Genomic DNA, 22,344 nt, shown 5'->3' with positions numbered 1-22,344 from the left:
ATTCTTCTCTTACAGGTCACCCTTGCAATTATGGATATTTAAAGGATTTCAGGAAGTGTGGAGGGGGATTTCCCCTCCCCACTCCCCCTTGGTGCTTGACTCCTGGAATAATTTATGAACAGTGGAGAGTTTCTTTTTTATTTTAATAACATGCATTTGATATAAACTTTATAGATATTTATACTTAAAATTTTTTAAGTGCCAAAATAAATTGCACAAAGATTCATAGTTTTGTATTTTTGACCTGGGGAAATGAATTTTGAATTCTGGGAATACCATCAATCCCCAGCATAGTTCAGCCTAAATAGCATATTGGTGCTTTGGCTCATTCTTTTTAATTTAAATAAAAATAAATAAAATTAGTTTTAACAAATTGATCTTCTGAAGAAAGAATAAACAGTGTGAAAAAAAGTAGGATGAGTTCTTCCATGCCAGACTGTACTTTAAAATGTCGATCTCTGAAACATGCTTTGGATATCCTTTCTGTAGTAACAAGGGGGAATGAGGGCCAGATTAAGGCCTTTCTTTCTACTTATTGTTACAATGCTGCAACTATCAAGGATGCCTTTGGAAGGAATGTTCTTCACCTTGTTTCATCATGTGGAAAGAAAGGAGTGTTGGATTGGCTTGCAGAGACAAAAGGAGTGGATCTATTGGTGAGAGACAAGGAATCTGGATGGACAGCTTTGCATAGAAGCATTTTTTATGGACATATTGATTGTGTTTGGTCACTCTTGAAGGTTAGTGCCCTAATTTATACTAGAATTGTTTTTTAAATTGCTTGTGAGTTTATGTATCTTTGATTAATTTGCATTTTCATTAATTATAGTTCTGATATTTTAAATAACTTTTTACTTATAGGTCATTGGTTAAATGAAAAAGAATAATTATAAAATATGGAATGCATATTATTTTTGACTAGGACATTTTTATGTCAGAACAAATTATTTATGATTATATGTTAGAAAGATAACTGAAACCAGAATAGCTCTTAAATTTAAAAACTACTGTTTTTCCATAGTACTTGAGAGTAAGGCAATAAAAAGAATTGTTTAGGAATAAGACTCCATCATTTAACAGTAAACACAATTAAAGTTGGTAGTCAGAGTTTATAGGTCTTGATTGAGTGTAATACAGAAACTTTTTGCTTCTATAATTTCTAACGGTCACAAAAAGTCAGTTAAACATCTTAGAATCTTCAGAAAGTCAGTTAGAACTTGAAGCTATAAATAGAGGTGAAGTTCCAACTGACCTGGGCTTTTGCCTTCTGGCTTTCGCTGTGGCTGGAGGCTTTTGCTTTGACCTTTCCGCTTGGCTTTGCTTCAGCCTTGGCTTGTGCTTATCTTGTCTTGGGGAGATTTAAACCTATCTCATTTCTCTGGACCTCTCCCTGATCTCTCCATCTACATTCTCTTCCTATATTCTAAATTTATCTAAATAAATTTGAATTCCCTGAATTTCCTGTGGGTCCTGGTGGAAGGGAGTGCTTGGTGATTAAAAATTGTGGGTTTTAGTTTCTATAGACAAGTAGAATATCCTCAAATAAATTACCCCTAGTTTTAGTGATTTAATAAGGACTTTACTTAAAAGGCAGTCAAATCTTCCTGACTGGGAGAGCAGGCTCTCTCACTCTAAACCTCTCTGTGACCCATCCCCCACCCTCACCCCTCTCCCTAGCAGCAGTTAGAAAAATCCTAAACCCCTCTCCCCTTCTGATTGACCCTGGTATTAATAAATCCCCTTGTTACCTACACAAGCCTCTGGTGAATCATTGTATCGAAAATTGAGGCAAGGGCTAAAGAGGGAAGGAATAATTTTCTTTTATTTCTTGAGAGAACTGGGGGCATCCATCTTGGAAGGAAGTACCTTCCCAGGAGTCTTCCTCCAGCCATCAGTTTGACTGGCAGGGAGGGGCCCTCTCCACCCCTCCCTCAAGAGACTTTAGAAACTAACAAGAGAAACCCTCCAGCCAAACCTAAACATTTCTTACTGGCCCTAGTTTCCTCCCTGTATTCTCTGTCTCAAGCCTCTGGGAATAAACCTGTTTAAGCTGCCCTCTCCTACATACCCCATTTCCTTTATCTCCTGTATACCTTCCCATACCTTCTTTCCTCCTCCAATCACCTTATAATCACCTAATATCCCCTTTATCCTTCCTCACACCCAAATTGCCTTCATTGACTAACTCAGATTACCTTACTCTTGATAACATGAGTCACATTTATATAGCAGTAAAGGTATTTTAAGCTTAAAAAGATTTAGGCTATTAGTGTGTTCCTGTACTCACCTAAGTCCTTTTTTTACCTTGAAATAATTTTATTGGAATTAGCAACTGAAGAGAATTTTGTATTTTTATGTATAGCAATGTTATAGAAAAGGATGCCTCTGAATTCTAGATAGATTACAGTATATCTCCACCTGTGTGTCTCATCATTACTTAACACATCAAAAAGAGAACTCATTTTTATTAACACCCCTGCACCATAGCCACCTAAAAATGCCCCTCTTCCCAGTTTCCTAATTCTATTTGTGACATTACCTGTCACCCAGGCTTAAAAATCTTGAGTCATTTTTGACTTTTTCATGATCTTCCTTTATCTCTCATATCTTGCTTGCCAAAATCTTTTCAAGATACTTAGATTAGACCTAAAAATCATATTTGATGCTTTCGACCTTCCTTCCAATCCTGAGTATTTTAATCTTTTTCCTTCAAGGCTCAGTTCAGATTATCTTTTTTAGGTCTTCAGTTCCTCCAAAGAAACTTCTCTCACTTTTCAGAACTTTTGCTAGCTTCTGTCAATTTTGCCTCCATAGGATCTTTCCAGATCATCATCATCTTTTTACTTAAATTGCTACCACCCTATTTTATGCTTTTATCACTTCTCATCTGGTCTATTATAACATACCTAGCTTTCCTGTGCCCATGTTGTTTTCTTAGACTATGTCAAAAACTTTCACAGCTCCCTGTTGTCTCTGTTAAAAAGTAGACTCCTTAGTGGGGCATTTGAGGTCCTTCTCTTTTTTAGTTTTATTTTATACCACTTCCCTAATGAAATCTTTTGTTCCTACCAAAGTAGACTATTAAGGTGTTCACCATCTATTTTGCAAACTTTGCTCTTAATATGCATAGATTACCTCTCCCCCCATACCTGGAATGTTCATTCCACTTATCCTTGTAGAAATTTTTCTCTTTCCTTGAGGAAGTAGTATGATTGCGTCAATGAAGTCCTTCCTCATCTCCTTTTCCATCACTGTTCCTTTGGCTGAAATTGTTCTTTTCTTTAAGTTTTCTTACAGTAGTGATTTTATCTTGTTTTGGATCCACAAAACTCCAGAGTGAGGCTTTTTCCAGATTACAATGTAATTGGGGAAATATATAACTAAATAAATAAAACTGCAGTGCAATAAAGGTAATGTTAATTTGTGGTTTTCCAAGTCAGTATATGACCTTTAAGTATTCATTTATATTTGACTTTGGCACCACTGTCTTTGTCCTGTGTATTTCTCCCTTTCTCTTATCTAATTTATTTTCCACTAATTTTTTGTTCCTTTGTGCTCCCTTTCTCTGTACTCTGACTCTACCCAAGCCCCTTGAAGAAACTGTTTCATTTTTCAGCTTTTTATTTCCAATATCTTCTATATATACTTGCTTAACAAGTACTTGTTAAATTTTATTTTCAGTTTCCAACCTTTTACTTTTTTATGTTTCTGTAGTATTTATAGTTTCTTTTATACTTTTTAATAGACCAAACTTTGACTGAATTCAATAAATGGAAATTTAAAAAAACTCATAAGGTAAATCTTTTTTTAAAGCATTAACAGTGGCTATTAAATGAAATGTGTGAATTTTTGTTTACTGGTTAGACTTAAATTAAGATTAGTTAGCATTGAAAGTTGTTTTGTATAGTGTTCCATTCAATTATATCTTTATGCTAACTATTTAGGAATAGCTACTAATACTTTAGTTGATTGAGGTCAAATAGCAAACTTGATTTACAACTATACTTGGAACATTTAAATAGTAAAATAAAAAATATATTTTCAATTTGGTCTTTTTTTAAAAAAATCAGTACATTAGTCAATATATTTCTTGTCTGTCTACAAGAACATAAAATAAGTAAAAATGTGCCCATATTCTTTCTTGGGTTTTTTTTTTCTGCAGTGAAGATGTTGTATATTGCCTGTTCTTCACATTAAAGTCTGAGAGTTATCATGAACTGCAGTTAGTTTACTGTGTTGTATTATACTTATACCCTTGGGTCTTATTAGGATATGAAGAACTATTAGTACCTAAACTAAGTGATTTATTTTACTGTGCTTTCTGAATTCTTGCGTTTTTTGATTTTTAGAATTTTTTCAATATCTTCCCTTAACGTCTCCTATAGCTTCTTTTCTTTCTGCTTGCTTTCCTGGAGCAATTTTTCTAATGAGCTGATTTACTGCTTCTTATTTTTGGTGACTTCGAGCACTAGACAACTTTTGATCCTTGTTAGAATCTGTGCATATTAAGAATGAGTAGCTGCAAATTAATCGTCAGTAATCCAGGTTTCTTGAAGATTGTACTGTTTGAACTGAAGTTCTGGCAGCTTCCACCAAACTGAAAAGGCCAGTTCTGGTGATAGAGTATATGCCTATTGTAGAGAGGAGCAGCTTAGCTAAGTCATGAAATGCTCTTCACCGGGTTGGTTATTGGTGTTTCAGCTCCAGCAACTCTTCTGGTATTTAAAAGGTTGTACTTTGTAGCTGTGGTGAGAATACACTCGCTGAAAAAATTAGAGCTCCTTGGCGTATTAGCATATAGAAATTTCTGAAGCTTGATGAAGCCTCTAAGTGATGATGTACTTTTCCTTGAGTAAAGTGCATATATTTTAGGGCATGGACTTTATCAAATCTATTTTGACTAGTCAAAAGTCCTTATACTTGTGCTTTTTTACTAAGGACCAGATAGATTACTTTATATTATGCCTAGTTTTATAAATGTATTTTGAATTGTTATGTTTTATAGAAAAAATAATTGAATTTTTTTTGCTTAATAATGTATTAAATTTTGGAATAAATAACTCAATCTCTGAAAGCATGGGCTATTGTATTTTTGTTGTGTGAGCACTTACTCAAGGTAGGCACTCAATAAATTTGTATTGATTTAAGCAACTGATATTAATTACTTTAGTTTTTGTTAGGTCTTATAAATGTTACTTATTTTAAATGTGTCAAGTAGAGAATCATGCTTTATTTTATTATGTATTTTATGGACAATATTGCTTTTTCTGCTTTCTTTGCTATGTAAGGAATTAACAATTGATTATGCATAACCCTCTGATATAAGATTTTTACCCCCCTGTAGCATGGTGTTAGTTTGTATATCCAGGATAAAGAAGGTTTATCAGCTTTGGATCTTGTAATGAAGGACAGACCAGCTCATGTAGTATTCAAGAATACTGGTAAGATAATTATTCTCAACACATGTTCTTCATAGTTTCATAGATTTAGAGCTGGAAGAGATCCGAAAGGTCATCTAGTTGACTCTGTCCCCTTATTTTTCAGATGACCAGTTAAGATTCAGACATATATTATTGGGGACCTGTGTATGACTTTTATTCCTAGCATTATGCTTATGAAAATGTATTTTTTTCTAATACATTGGTTTTGATGTGAGAATTACTCGTTAGTGGTGATTTTTATGACACATTGTTCCATTCTGCCTTTGTTACCAAGTCCTACATTTAGAGATACTGGGGGACAGAGAGTGAGATTTGGCTTTGGAAAAAAGTGACAATTTAACATATGGCCAATAGTTTAGATTAAAGGGAAGAGGAGAGAAAGAGTGAACATGGCTCTCCACCTAACAATGTGGTCCAAAATGCCAGTCTTTAATTGTTTTCTTCTTGCTTTGGGAGTGATTTGAAGGGAAAGGAGAGACAATATACTTTTTTTCCTGACAAACAGGGAAAGGGATTGAATAAAAGCTGTGCAAAAGGAGTGAAAATAAGGATACTACGTCTTCCATTTTATCCCCTACCTTTAGCACTGAGCTACATGCTTTGATAGCTACCATTTATGATGCAAATTTTAACCCCTACAAATGAAACATAGATATAAAACCATACATAATTCTATTATGAAGCCTGGTTATCCCCATAAATTGTTACTAAAGATTTATATCAAAAATCCAGACTATAATGCTCTAGTATTAATCTTGGTGTAGATTCACATTAAAAAAACAAACAATACCCCCCAAAAAACCCAACCTTTTGAAAGTGAAGATTTCCTAGAATATTACATTGTCCAAGGTCCTTCTCTGTTTAGAAAAACATGATCACAGATGATCTTAATAGTTTCATAATTCAAATAAGTTGAGAGCATTGTCATAGTATTTTTCTCTATTTTTAGCTTTGTTTTACATGTTTAAATGGGTGAAGTTAAAATATGCCTGGTATTATCAATATTAATAAAAATAAGCTTTTATTGTTTGAAAATAGAAATATAAAATAAGTATTCATTTTCATCTTAGATCCTACAGATGTCTACACTTGGGGAAATAATGTAAATTTTACACTGGGTCATGGAAGCCAAAATAGTAAACATCATCCTGAGCTGGTGGATCTGTTCTCCAGAGCTGGGATTTATATCAAGCAGGTAGTTTGCAGTATTACATTTAGTACTTGTGGAGTCCTAAAAAACAATAGCTTGATCTGTTTGATAATTTAGATTTATGTTGAACATCTGAGTAATATGTTTTCTAGGAAGAAATCAGTTCTTTATTCATAATACAGGTATCGCTTCCACATCATGGGGATTAGGGGAATATCACCCCTGTGAGAGAGAATGGGGAGTCTTAAATTACACTTAGTTCTGAGCTTGGCTGACAGGGATTAGGGTTGGTACCTTTGACAGTAAAAGGGATATTTTTGTCAAATAGTGAGTTATCCCCAAAGCTAGGATCTTTGGGTTTATCAAACATTAGATTGCTTAGGTCATTTACTACTAGTGTATTCTTTTGATCCACCTTTCTATCTCTTAGTCAGTACCAGCTTGTTTTGATAGGAGTTAAAAATTCTTATTCAACAGACACTTAACCTTTCTGTTCTTCACATAGTGTACCTTGTCTTATATATCCGTGAATGAATGAAAAAGGATTTATTAAGCCCACATTATGTACTTTTGCTTAAAGTACCCCCAAAGCCTCGAAAAGCATCCTTACTGCTGCCTTTTAAATTCTCAACTCCTTCCAAAGCTTAGCTTGTGACACATCCTATAGGAGGCCTTTCCTTATCCCCTTAGGTTCTGTATTTTGTATGTATTTATACCTATATAACTTGTTTTACCTTTTAGAATATAATGTCCTTGGAGGCAGGTACTATCTTACTTTTTTCTTTGTTTGCCCAGTCCCTGACAAATAATAGGTAGTTATTAGATGTTTGTCGATTGAGAATTTTAAGGTCCCTTCACTCAGTCTCTTTTGTAAGCTAGTGCCTAGTTCTTTATCTTTTCTTTAATATTTTAAAATTTAAATATAGTTGTAACTAAGAAGCATATTATATTTGGAGGATCTTTAATAAAATTCTTTTTTTCCTTCCTGTAGGTGGTACTTTGTACATTTCATTCAGTTTTTCTGTCACAGAAAGGGCAAGTTTATACCTGTGGTCATGGTCAAGGAGGACGCTTAGGCCATGGAGATGAACAAACATGCCTGGTATTTTGAAATCAATTTTAATGCATAATTTGTTCAGTATTATAAGGCCTTTATTAACTGAAATTTTAATTTTGAAGATATTTTCACTTGGGTCTTTATGATTAGGAAAGTTACATGGAAATAATATCAGGAATATACTAAATTACATTCTTTTACAAAATCCTTATTCAAGAAATTTATGTTTATTATGATTTATGTACTTATCCAGCAAACAAAATGGTATGCAACTTAAATTTTTAGGAAGAATTTGAAACAAAAATTAGTTTTTGTTTAATCCAAAGTTAACCAGAGCCCCCTAACTCTTAAATATTTCAGTTAAATAAGGTTTTATTTTACAGTATTAAAATTCTTTCTAAAGGTTTGTCATTTAAGAATTTAGGCCACCGTTTTCTTATAAAACCTCAAATTTTATTCTTTTTGCTGCCTAATTTCATGGCCAATGGGGCTAAGTCAGTGGGATTGCATAAAATTTAATTTTATTTTTTTAAAGTCAAATTCTGCTTCCCTAAGAGTCATTTGGAAAAATCTTTCCTTTGGGATATTTGCCATTTATTATAAGATATTGTAAAAGGAGAGGGAAGGTAACATAAAAATAAATTGTCCATAGTCTTTCAAGAGTTTACGGTGCTTCTTTTTATATCTTCTTGGGTCAGGGTTTTCATGGAAATGTCAGTCCAGGGTCAATAAGCATGCCATTATTTATTTATTTGTTTGCTTTATTTTATTTTATTTTATTTATTATTTATTTTTTTTAGTTCTAACTGGTGACTTTGCTTGAAAAGGTAATTTATAAAAAGTAATGTACTGTCATTTTCATGTACTAATGAACACTTTGGCTAGAGATCTCCCTTTGTTGTTAGCAAAATAACTAATAGAGATAATATTAGGCACATACTAAGTGCTTAGTAAATATTGGTTGAATTGCTTAAGTAGCTTGTATAATTTTATTCTAAATAAACAAGTAGCCATTCTTTTATAAACTGATACCTTCTTTGAAGAAATATAGCATTTGCTTTGTGTAGACATGACCAATTGTGGATTTTATTTTGGACTATAGCACCTAGAGTTATTTCATTTTTACCCTAGAATAAATGCATGATAATAAATTTAATAATATTTTGCATTTTAGGTCCCTAGGCTGGTAGAAGGACTAATTGGTCATAACTGCTCTCAAGTGGCAGCTGCTAAGGATCATACTATTGTTTTAACTGAAGAAGGAGCTGTTTATACTTTTGGTCTAAATACTTTTCATCAACTGGGTATTAGTCCTCCACCAGCTAGGTGCAATGTACCAAGACAGGTAAAATTATCCTTAGTTTTCAAACTTATTTTTCTTTTCAGCATTGATAATCAGTTTATCAATTACATACATAAACAAATACTGTAAATTTTTGCAAATAATAATATATTTCACATATGAAATTTGTGTACTAGTCTTTTCCTGAGGTAGGTTTCAAGGTTGGTGCTACATATAACATTTTAAAAAATTTTAAGTGCTAGATAAATGTCATTAGCATTATTAGTGGTAATAAATAGAGGAGTAAATTATAGCTTAGTATTCTGTTAGGCATTTAGTATTTTGCTGCTTTTGAATAGCCTCTATTACCAAAGGAAATTCAGGACACAGATCAGTTGACCATTTTGTAGATACTGTATATTAATTTTATTAATAAAATGTTACTACATCTTAGTTCATATGGTGATATAAGCCTTTATAAATATGTTGAATAAAATGAAAGTTTAGGAGATTGATTAGCAGATGACTAAATCAGACAAATACTAATGAAAGGGAATCAAATTTTGAGAGACTTCTTTTTCTTGTTACATATTGGTTAATTAATTTTTAAACAAACCAGTCATGGAACTCCACACCTTGAACACATTTTATCTACTCTAAAATGCTGGAAAATAATGGAACTATATACTTATCACATATATATTTGTTTTTATGTGTAGATTCAGGCAAAAACTCTGAAAGGGAGAATAATCATTGGAGTGGCTGCAGGTAGATTCCATACAGTGCTGTGGACTAAGGAAGCTGTTTATACAATGGGACTAAATGGAGGACAACTAGGTGAGATACTTTTAGTAGTAATATGTGAAATGTAAATTTGAGTAATTCCAAAACATTCTCAAATGATATTTTGTAACACGTGGTTTGTTCAATCCTCTGTAGGCTATTTGCTGGATCCCAATGGAGAAAAATGTGTTACAGCTCCCCGGCAAGTCTCAGCTCTACATCATAAGGATGTCACTGTGTCTTTGGTTGCTGCAAGTGATGGTGCCACAGTGTGTGTTACAAAGAAAGGAGATATTTATTTACTTGCAGATTATCAATGCAAGAAAATGGCTTCAAAGTATGTGTTTACCTATTTAAAGAATGGTTTTTCATTTGTCTCTGTGGCTTAAGGGATTGGGATTTTAAATTTTGATTTTGAAGGAAAACTATTTTTAAGGATATTTGTACATTTATGAATAATATTAATGATATTCATAGGAACATAGAATTTAAAAACATTAGAGATCATTTTAACTCAATATCTCTTTTTCCAGAATGGCATATTTAAGTTTTAGGGCCCTAACTGATTCCCTTTCTCCTTCAGCAGCAAATTCAAGTCTGTTTTGTCTCTGACTCTACTTTTTCCTTAAAGTGGTTTATGTTTTTTTTTTTTGCAAATTCCATTCCCCTCCACTACTAATCCCACACAATCCCTTTACTCCTTAACTTGTTTCTAGCTATTTAGAACCTGCTATCCCAGGCATAACTTCTTCTTTTCTTATGTGGTGTGTGGATCTTTCTGGGTTTTGTTTCTCCCAAGATGATAAGTCAGATATCCAGCTACTGTTTTTTGTAATTTTTAGTGGTTTGATGTGAACAATGGGATTCTTAAGAATAGGAAGGTGTTAGAAAGCCAGACCTGAAGTCAAGAGGAGTTGGGTTCAAATTTGGTCTCAGACACTTTCTAGCTATGTAACCCTGAGCAAGTCACTTAACCCTGTTTCCTAGCCCTTGTCCTTCTATCTTAAAATTGTTACTAAGACAGAACATAAGGTTTAAAAAATAGGAAGGTGAAAATTGTCAATGGGGATAATCTTTGCCTTTGATATTCTGGTTTTTGGCTGCAGCTTTTGGAGTGCTGCATTGTTTTTCCTATTTATGCATTTCCATACTATCCTTAATTTTTTATGATAGAGCTATACTATTTGTTGACTTATGTTCAACAGAAAATAAAACCACTGATTTTTGAATCAAAAGATCTGTATTTAAAATGTAAATCTGATACTTGCTAAATGACCTTGGGCAAGTTATTTAACCTTCCTGGGCCTTAGTTTCCTTATCTGCAAAATGGGAAGATTGGACTAGATGTCCTCTTTAAGTCTCTTCTAGTTCTATATTATGGTCTTATATGATTAATATGTATAATTAGTTTTACCCCCATAATTCCTGGTCTATGTTAACAAGAAAATGTTAAAGAGTATATTTAGGATGAAGGGAAGTTTTATCAACAGTAGAATGGAAGTTTAAGAGGATAAAATAGAATCAGATAGTATAGGGGAGATATATAAGTATAAAGCTATATGGCTGAGATAGAGATGAGAGTATTGGCAAAGTTATGAGTAAGAAAAAATGTTTACTTTAGCAGATTTCAACTCTGAATCAGAGATGAGGGATTCAGAAACTGGAAATTTGTTTTTCATAGAAGGTAGGGGGAGAAGAACCAATAGAACAGAGCCCCTATGTTCTCCATCCCTCAAAAAAAAAGTCCTATTGCGTGATAAAAATGGAATTAGTGTTGTGTAGTGATGCATTTCCTGGTTAGATTACACTCATGATTGATGAGTTCAAGAAGGCGGGGAATGTGGCACATTCAAAAGATACCTGGAACACAAAAAAGTATGCAACGCCCAACTTTTGCTCTTATTTTTACACTCTGGGGACAAGCAGAATAAGTTTCTTCCTACGTCTGTCTTTCAGATATTTGGCAAGTATCATGTCTTCCTTAAGTCTTCTCCAAGCTGATCATCTTAACTCAGTTTTGAGATTCTCATATAGTATGAGCTTAAGATCCTTTGTCATCCTGATTGTTGTTCTTTGGACTTGCTCTAACTTACCATCGTCCTTCCCAAACCACTGTGCATAGGACTGAATACAACACTTCAGATGTGATCTGACCAATGCAGTACAGAAGCATTCTCACTTCCTTATTCCTGGAAGTGATGCCTCTCTTGGTGTGTCCTAATGCCATATCACATTATTGCCTCATATTATGCTTGTAGTTCATTAAAATCCCTATATATTTTTCACGTTTTTTTCTTGATAAAGTTGGGTTTTTTGAACATAGGAATAAAATTTTACATTTATCCCTATTGAATTCTATCTCACTAGAATTGGCCCAGTGTTCTAATAAACAAAATCTTAAATTCTTAAATTCTGCCTCTTTTAACTTTATTAGCTGTCTTAGCATATTTTTGATATACATGCTATCATTTTAAAAATCTTTTATTTTTTCTCCAATTACATAAAAATTTTTTTGAGTTCCAAATTCTCTCTCTACCTCTCCCCTTGTTCCCCCTGCACTGAGACAAGTAAGCAATCTGATATAGATTTTACATGTACACTCAATTATGTATGCTTTCCTTAAATGACAACATTTTAAAAATGTTACGTGCCCTAGGGGCCATTTTGGCAAAACTATGGTACATGTGCTCTGCTCCCTTTCTCGTCTCTACTGTGCCTGAATATATTTCTCCCATCACCCGCCCCTCTGCCTAGCAGCCCAATGGGAGCACTTCCTTCCTCTCCCTTCTGGGGTAAGGCAGGGGACTCATATGAGGCATGAGGGTTACCATTTGGGCACTCGATCTCTAAAAGGTTCACCATCACTGCCCTAAGGCAAACCAAGAAGGGAGTCCTGGGGCACTACATTGGATATCTTTCAAGTTAATATTGAATCTTTAATGACTACTCCTTGGGTTATTAAGTTCAGAATCCACCAAACTGTACTGTTGTCTAGCTAACATCTCTGCATTTACTTTTCCATAAGAATATCAGCCAGAATCCAGAGCCCTTTTCAGTGGTCTCCCTATAGCCTTGATGCCCTCTGAAGCTCTTACCTCTGTGATAGATTCGAATGCTCTTTGGAACTAGGCATCTTCTGCTTAGTCCTTCCTGAGACTCAGTATCCCTTACATCAGTGACTAATGTGGTGAATGCATCCCTAGGAGCTCAAAGAAGCTCATATTAGGTGCCAGCCTTAAAATTCCCAAGATGACAAAGAATGAAGCACATCCAGAAAACATTTCACATGTGCAGCAACCCCACATGTCTACCAAACTTTGAGTTCCTGGAATCATGGCTCCTTAGTACTTTTGATGTCCTGAGGCTCAGAATCTGTGCTAAGTGTTACTTTATCTTCTTCCCCTCAAAGAAAGGGTGGAACTAATGAATAAGATGAAGGTTACAGTACTTGTGTCAGAAATTATTACAAATTATTCCCATTTTCCTCCCATGTGCTTACCACTTCAATCTGTAAATGTAGGCCTGTGGTATCCATTGTGTCCTTCTTGGGTCTGTGCCATTTTCACTTCCCTCAGATATGTAAGCTTATTAATTGTATTTCCTGAATTCTTTATGGGTATAAAATATATACTAGACTAATGTAGGCTTTTTGGTTTTGTGTTGGTCTGGACCTTTGATTTCACTGTGGTAAGACAATCTGTATAAATGCCTCCTAATGAAAATTGGCTCAACTTTTGTTTTAAAAGTCTTTAGTGAGTTGCCTAGGTATGGGTAGGGTAGATTTTTTTTTTATGATCATGTAGTTAATATATATTGAAGATAGGACTCTGACGTGGGGATACTAGACTGAGGCTAACCTTCTATCCACTAACATGCTGCCTTTTTAATGTATATGTTTTCATATTTCTACTATTGTATGTTTAAAAATGGCAATAAAATTGTGAAGTAAAAGATTTTTTCTTTTGCTACTTTCCTACTTCTCTTCCAAGGTGCTTAATAATTTGGTCTGTGTTGTCATAAAGTTTTTGTAAAATATCTTCATAGGATATTTACCCTTCTATAGGCATCTCTATAGATGTCTTTAAGAAATGGATCATTAATTTTTGGATTTTGGGCACTAACTGATGGGGAGACATTTTGGGATTAGGAATCTGATCTTTATCCCTTAATAGGTCACTACTTACGTAAAAGAATATTCCAGTTTTTCTTTGCTTCCTAAATATAGGTTGTATCTAGATCTTTAATATGGAAGATTCCTTTCTTATGTAGTAAAAGTTTCAGTTAGCAAAAAAATTTTCGTGGTTGGACTGATCATTTTATCTCTTTTGAGCCTAAAAATTCAAAGTTGCTCGTGACACTGAGGTAGTGTGTAACTGGAAAAATATAGGCGTATAAAGATAATAGTTGGGTTCTTAAGTTAGAGATGTTTTATTTTAGTTAGCCATTTTCAAAAATAACCATATGAAGAAGTGCATATGATATAAAAAGTACCAGGATAGTTCTAGGTATTAAAAAAATACCCCTTATGGAATGAGACTAGTAAATCAAGTAGTTCATAGTTTCATTAATTTGGCTTTTTCTTTGTGGAAATTTGGCAAATTATTCTTAGAGAATGATTACTTTAAACTTTATCAGGCTTTTATACATTAGTGTGAATGAATTTATTAGTTTTGATAGAGGATTAGGGAAAAAAAGAATAGGAAAACATTTTCTACTTGTTGAGGGCCCAAGTAAAGTGGGTGAGAGCATAATAGTGAGAGGATCAAACTTAGAAAGGGGAGGCTGGATATAACTAAACCAAGTTTTGGTAACTTCACAATTTTGTGTAGTTTCAGTTTGCTTCTACTGATTGGTATGCTAGACAATTCTTTAAAATTAAGCATTTACTTTTGTGGAAAGTGCTAATCTGTTACTCTTCTATTCACATAGGCAACTCAACTTAAAAAAGGTTCTTGTATCTGGGGGACATATGGAATACAAGGTTGATCCTCAACATCTGAAAGAAAATGGGGGTCAAAAAATTTGTATTCTTGCCCTGGATGAAGCTGGGAGAGTAAGTATATATAAGTAGTTTGTTTCATAACTAGACATATATAAGGATAAAGATATCTAGTTGTGGATGTATTTGCAAGGGTTTTAAAAAATATTTTGTTTCCCTAAATAACTTTGGAATTCAGTATTGCATAATTAAGGAACCATTTGAAGGGGAAACAAGATTACATCTAGATAAAACTTGTACTGCTCTATTACTCAGACAGTACTGCTTTGTTAAATCCTAATTTAAAATAGAACGTTTTGCTGGTTGTAGAATGGAAATAATCACAGACATTTTGAGTGGTTCTCTGAAAACCATATTGAAGAATTTCATAAATCAGAATGAATTTCATAAATGTAAAATAGCATTAAACATGCCTTTTTAAATGCAAAAATTATAAATTGGTGGTTCTGAAAAAAAAATTGGAGGCAGTTTGTTGCAGTAAAAAGAATACCAGATTTCGAGTTAGGGACCTGGATTCAATTTTTGGCTTTTTTGCTTTCTACTAGTGTAAATTTGACTAAATCTCTTAGCCTTCTTGGGACTCTACTTCCTAATCCAGAAAATGAGGGAGTTGGACTATGTCAGATTTAAGGTCCTTTCCAGCCCTATGTTTATGTTGCTATTTTTCTCTCTCCTTTTTTTATTCTTGATTTAGTAAATATGTTTATTTTAATAGTTCAGAAGTTGCTCGATTTCATTTACATGAGTAATTCTTCTATCACTGTTCATTGTAACCTTTCGGTAGTTTAACAGAAGGGTTGCACTGGCCTACAGATGCATCACTTGGTGACTAACCTTTTGCTGAATCTTGTTGAGCTAAACTAAACTAAGTTGGTCTTCTGATGAAGATTTTTACTCTAGAGTTACCAGGTTGGTAAGGCCTGCCTAAGGAGCATGTGCACATGGACACATACATAAACCTACATATATAGGTACAATATGTCCATAGGAAATTAGGATAGAGACTAGATCTATAAGTTCCTTGATTTAAAGAACCTTCAGATGAAGAAACTACACATTCAGACTGGGACCTTCTAAGACTTCTGTTTTAGAGTTATTTAGAGTAGTAATGTCAAATTCAAATAGAAACAGTAATTACTAATCTGTACAAAATGTTTTTGAAGGCTACTTGTTGACTTAGTTTTAAAATGAAATGTTATATATGTTTTAGGGTAGCGAGGTAGAACAGTAAATAGAGCACTGGGCTTAAAATCAGAAGACTTATCTTTCAGAGAGGACATCTCGCCCTAGACATATACTAGTTGTATTACCCTGGGCAAGCCACTTAACCCCATTTTCTCATCTGTAAAATGAACTGGAGAAGGAAATGGCAACCACTCAAGAAAACCCTGAATTAGGGTCATGAAGAGTCAGACCCAACTGAAAAAACTGAATAACAAAAGCAATACATGTTTTATTGTAAATTTATTTTGTTACATATTTCCTAACTACTTTTTAATCTGGGTCAGACACATTCAAGCTGAGCGTTTGACATCTCTAATCTAGAGCATGGAGTAATTAAGTTACAGAGGAAGGACCTAAAGCCATCTCTTTTTCATTTTAACATATTCCCAATATGTGTATCTATATCTATATATATTTTGAGAAAGAGAGAATTCAAGTTAGTTCCTTAGAATTAGTACAAGGAAAGTAAGAAATGTAATTTAAAAAATAGTATTTTCTTTAAATAGACAGAATATTGACTTTTGTTTTCTGGGTTAAAATGTTCTTGAACTAGTACCAGGAATGCTATAAATAAACTACTTCCCCTCCTCCTTCCAATATTCATACATGTATAGTATATTTAATAGTAGTGACACAGAGAAAGTTGTAGTTATTGCAGAATGATTTGTTCTGTAATTTCACATAGCTATTTCTTCTCCATTGATGGAACAAGAGCACATTTTAGGATTGTCATTTATTTTCATAGTCTGAAGTTGAAATACTAATCTAATGGCTCCATCTACTGGTATATTTTAGGTGTGCGTGCAACTTGTTTTTTGGTTTTGCAGTCAAGTGAATCTTAAGGGGTCAAAGTTCAAAATACTTTTTAATGAATGTTCTATATTATTTTATTAATAATAGGAGGTAAGAGAGGAATTAGAAAAAGCCAAAACAGTATGTAAATTAGAAGTCTTTTATATTTGGCTTTGGAATTACATTTGGATTATATATGCTTAGAGCAATGATGGGCAAACTTTTTAAAGAGGGGGCCAAAGGAAAGGAGATGCTCATCTGTCAGTCTGTTTCTGAGGCAACTCTTTTGAAGTTTCATTGTATTGTATCCTACTCATTGTATTCGTCAGATTAGGAATAATGTCGCATGGCCTGATAGAACATTTCAGGGTGCCTCATCTGGCCCACGAGCCATAGTTTGCCCATCACTGGTTTAGAGTATATCTGGAGACCTAACTTAAGAAGAATGAGTTCAGTTAGCAAATGTTTATTGATTATCTACCTCTGGGTAAGCTCTATTGAATATACCTTGGAATTATATTGTAATCACTATGGAATATAAAAATACCCATTTTCTTTATGCTGATTCCTGGCATTCCTTTCTTTATAGTCTTCTAGGAATAGAAAGACCCTCTGATGTAAACCAACAGCAAAATGCTTCCTGTTGAACCTTACCTGAATCCAAGATCTGGGTTTCAAAGGTTTTCTTTTTACATAAGAGAGTTCTTTCTTACATATGAGAGTAGTCAGTCAATGTCAGTCAACAAAAATTGCCTTCTGTGTCAGCCAAACACTGTATTAACTGCTGAGAGAAAAGCTGAAATTACCAAAAGATCTAAAGAAGATATCTGAATAAAAACCTGGCCTGTAAGCAGATAAGCCAGTGCAGAGGAATATAAAAATCAAAAGGAAGAATGAATGCAACCTCAAAAAAGAAAAAAAAAGGCACTTTGATTATTCATTATAATATGAAGAAAAATTAACCAATATTACCCCCAAAATGTTATTGTTAAAATAATGTGTAGTACATGTTTGTACTGGTTTTGCAAAGAATATTCTTAGACTTGATGTAAAAGAAAACTGTTAGAGCATCTGGAAGAACCTTGGATGACCATTTATACATAATGGTAATAATAATAATGATAACTTGAGTCTATATGATACTTTAAGGTTTTCAAAGGTTTACATACAACTCTTGATCATCACAATAACCTGGGAGGTAGATGTTTTTATTATGATTATTTTATAGATGAGGAAACTGAATCACAGAGAGGTTAAATGACTTGCAGGTCACACTTCCTGGTAAGTATCTGAGGTGGAATTTGAACTCAGATCTTCTAAGTCCTGCACTGTATCTGCTGTGTCATCTCCCCATCATGGTAGGAGATTCTTGTATTGAAGTCCTGAGTGCATTAGATGAACTCAGAATTCTCTTCCAACTTTGAATTCCTATGGCTTTGTGAATAGATAGTTTTATAATTACTTTTTGTTAGTAAACATTTTGTTAAAATCATGGCTGAAATCAACTTTTAGAGGCTTTTCTCATCCTTAAACACCTTAACCCAATGAATCCTAAAGTCACAGAGCTAGACATATGACTCTTTTTCTGAAAGATTACTAGTAAAGCCGACTCTTCTGTTGGTAATTTATCGCCATTTTTATCCCCTTATAATAGGATTTTTTTCTGTATGTCCAAAGTACAATGTATGGGTGGATAGCAAATTGTCTGAAGTTAAAATACTCAGTATGAGTCAAAAGTCATATAGCAACTTCAAAAGTTGTCACAATCTTAGGATTCATTGGGAGAGACATTATATCCAGGATTAGAAAGATAATGATCCAGCCAGAATTGGTATCATAATTTAAGAAGGACATTATAAACTGGAGAATTGGTTGAAAGAATTATTGGAGATATTTTTCTTGGAAAAAAGAAGGTTCAGAAAATATGATAATTCTATATGTGGAAGAAAGACTTCTATTTATCTTCAGAAAGTAGAGCTAGGAGTGTAGTTAGGTTTTATACCTGGTAAGAATTCTTAATAATTAGTTATCAAAAAGTGGAATGGGGCTGCCTCAGGTAGTTGTAAGTTCCCTCTCACCGTTCATATTCAAGCAGAGACTGAATGACTACTTGCCCAATATGTTGTGGTAAGGATTGCCCTTTGGATGTGAAGTTGGTCTAGAAGGCTTCCAACTGGGAATCTGTAACCGATTTTATATAATTCTTCTTGTATTATCATAATTAGAAACAGAACAAATAGTAATTAGCAGATTATTTGTGTAACATCACTTGTGCTTAGTTTCTAATGATAGAAACAAAAAGATGTATTTATATACCAAAACAACCATTAACTGGAAGTCCCTGACTCTGATGGCACCTTTAGGAGGCAGTATTGTCTAATAATACAGATATGTGTATATTTTCCTAATAACCTGAATACTCTTGAGTAGAATGTGTAAATACCCTGGCTTGTCATGGAAGCTGTGTCTATCTGGAGACCTAACTTGAGAGTAATGAACTCAGTTAGCAGTGTTTAATGTTTATTGAACATCTGACTCTCATTATATAATAATCATGATGGGGAGCATAACTTGAAAATATCTCTTCTCTTTAGATTAATTCTTGGCATGTTTCTTTCTTATGGTCTTCCATTCTATGAATATTCAAATCTCTTTGATGAAAACCAACAATGCAATTAACCCTATTGAACCATACCTGGATCTTAGACCCGGATTTGGAAGTTTTTCTTTTTGTGTAATATTGTAAGAGAACAGCAAATCAATATCAGTCAACAAACATTAAGTACCTTTTATGTCTGCTAAGAAAAAGCAGAAAATTATCAGAAGAGCTAGATTGAATGTCTGAATGAAAACCTTGCCTATAAGCAGATAAACCAACCTAACTCTTAGCTCTTCCATGTAATATGCAGGAAAAAAGTTGGGGAACACTTTTATTTTTGGAGTAGAGTTCTGAGGGCCTCACCACAGCTCAGAAAAATTACTAGCCCTTGTGCAGCTCTGTATAGGTCAGGTATAATAATAAACATTTATTGTACAAATGATATGTACAAAACACTGTTTTAAGTACCTTATAATTATTATCTTGTTTGATGCTATCAATATTCATGGGAGGCTGATACTAGTATTATCCCCATTTTCATAGATGAGGAAACTGAGGCAAATAGTGATTAAATGACTTTATTAGGGTCACATAGTAAGTGTCTGAGGCAGGATTTGAACTCTGGTCTTCCTAAGTAGGTCTAGCACTCTAATCACTGTGCTAGTTGGATATTTTGTTTAAAAGTTGAATTTTTTTAAAGTAGCTTCTTTTATCTCTTGGGCTTAGATTAATTTTTTTCTATAATAGTTTTGTGGACAATAGTTTGTAAGCTATAACTTTTCCTTTTCATCATTATTTTTCAGAATTTAGACTAAAATTCTGCAAATTGCCCTTCTCAAGTAATCTAGGGCTTCAACCAAGTATAACTTCATGCATATATTAAAGGATCACTGATTGCATTCTCCCTCTATGCCACCCCCCCATTTGCTTATTACATTAAAGTTTCTGGGTCTCTCCTTCCTTCTCATTTCTTTGCACTTGAGATGGCATCATTTGACTATATCTATATCTATCTATCTATCTATCTATCTATCTATCTATCTATCTATATATATATATAGTCATACATACACATGTCATATATAGTCATGCATACACATATGTTTGTATTTCTGTATATTGTAATAATTAGATATTAGATATTATATAGATATATATTTAAGGTGTGGTCGCCAGGAATCAATAATTTAGATTGATTCCATAATTAAAATAGATCCAAGTCAGGATGGGTTTTATGGTAGTTTATTTACAATTAGGAAAGGTAGAAGGCTAGGGAAACAGGGAGGGAGAGGCTAGTCTGAGCCTGCAGAGGCCCGGAGGGAGAGAGGATTAAAAGGCTAATTAAACTAGGCTACACCCCACTAGGCCTTAACAATCTGAGAGGCAAGACGCCTACTTAAGATAGAGAGTCTGGAAACTCCAAGGTAGGCCAAGGAAGTCAGCCTAACTTACCCACGTGACAATTCAGAAGGGAAGCTGCCTGAGGTCTCAGCTGAGATCCTTCAGCACCAAGTTCAAAGCAGGAACTTCCCCAACAGGAAGTTATCATCATACTTGAAGGATAGCATCTTTTGTTACTTCCTGGAGGTCCACCTCTAATTCAAGTGGACAAATGGCAGCCACAACACTGTTTTGGACTGCCCAAAGGGCAGTCCCTTGTTCTTGATTTGTTACTGTCACGTGTGGGTAATTCATCTCCCCTCCCCACTAAGGGAGGTGGGGATGACATTATTTCTGGTGGCTAGAGTTTTGACTATGAATGGGCTTGAGCTAATTCCATTTACACAATATAATGTATTCCTGGTTCTCTTCATTTTGTTCTTCATATTTTCACATAGGTCTTTCCATGTTTAAAAAAAATAACCTGCTTTTTATTTCATATGGTGCCATATTATTACATTCCATAGATAAAAGAAAATAACATCATCTCAATTCCTCATTATTTGGTTTGTAGCTCCCTGTTAATCTAGAAATTGCAATAAGGTTTCACAAAAAGTGAAGTGTTAAGATTAGCTTTATTTTACACATTCATATGAAATGATAAACTTCAAAAATGAAACAGGTTTCTTGCAGATGTCATTTTAATTGCTATTTTTAAATCTATTAGGTGTCCACTTTGGACAATAGGTGGCACTCTAATTCTTTATGTCTAGTGTATGCTATTTCTGAAGTTTGTTTGTTTTTTCATGAATTTAAGGGAAGGTATTCTCCAAGTAGTACTCCTTGTATAACTGCCCTTTTGAATGTAGAATTAGCCATACTTTCCCTTCCTTTTTCCCATTAGCACAAATAAGTTGATTGTTTCTCTTGAGATCTCTACAGATTATGTTTTAAAAAGTGACTGATATGGAGAGTAGAATTCCTATTATCTATGCATACTTATCTTTTTAACTCTCCATTTCTTTTTTCTTTTGGCATATGGTCTACTCTAACCCATGGGTATTTAAAAAAAAAATTATACCTAATTATACCAAGAGTTCTTAACCCTTTTTTTTGTGATATGGTTCCTTTCAACAGTGGTAAAACCAAGAATCTTCTCAGTATCCTCTTTTTAAATGGATAAAATACATAGAATTATAAAGAAAATAATTTATATTAAAATCATTATTAAAATATATTTTTTTAAAAATCAAGTTTGCTATTCCAGCTAATTGTGTTCTGCTATAGTAAAACTTTATTATCTTAAAGTGGGATACAAAAGAGGGTATAAAGTCAATCCAAACATAAATATAGTCCTATTAGATCAGGATTCTGGTATGTCATTTTTTTTTAAAGACATGATAAATTAGTCTTTTGTTCCATTCACTTTTTAAATGATGCATTTATATTTTGGGTTGTTTACATCATAGGCATTTGTCAGTATAACCCTCTCCCCCATAGAACTCTCTCTTTTATGAAGAAAAACAGTTAAACAAAATCAACTGACAAAATAACGTGCCAGATAGTGCATGCAACATCCTACTACCATTGTTTCCCTTGTTTCCCTTACCAATGTACTAGCAGATGAGAAATGAATG

At 33.7% G+C, this 22,344-nt stretch overlaps 1 protein-coding gene across 3 annotated transcripts in view; it reads left to right on the top strand.

The window, feature by feature from the left end:
• Positions 1-368: 368 nt before the first annotated feature.
• The window catches only part of IBTK (inhibitor of Bruton tyrosine kinase), a 73,132-nt gene continuing 51,156 nt past the window's right edge, over positions 369-22,344 (top strand). For all 3 annotated transcript variants that reach the window (XM_044676291.1, XM_044676290.1, XM_044676289.1), the window contains exons 1-8: positions 369-740; positions 5,345-5,441; positions 6,512-6,636; positions 7,583-7,693; positions 8,823-8,993; positions 9,650-9,767; positions 9,870-10,050; positions 14,643-14,766. In XM_044676291.1, the coding sequence (XP_044532226.1) occupies positions 417-740; positions 5,345-5,441; positions 6,512-6,636; positions 7,583-7,693; positions 8,823-8,993; positions 9,650-9,767; positions 9,870-10,050; positions 14,643-14,766 (1,251 nt within the window). In that variant the 5' untranslated portion in view covers positions 369-416. The remainder of the gene's footprint in view (positions 741-5,344; positions 5,442-6,511; positions 6,637-7,582; positions 7,694-8,822; positions 8,994-9,649; positions 9,768-9,869; positions 10,051-14,642; positions 14,767-22,344) is intronic.

This window comes from Gracilinanus agilis, chromosome 4 (genome assembly GCF_016433145.1).
Source record: "Gracilinanus agilis isolate LMUSP501 chromosome 4, AgileGrace, whole genome shotgun sequence".
NCBI lineage: Eukaryota > Metazoa > Chordata > Mammalia > Didelphimorphia > Didelphidae > Gracilinanus > Gracilinanus agilis.
The sequence above is the reverse complement of the archived record's forward strand: the minus strand, read 5'-3'. Positions and strand labels throughout refer to the sequence as shown.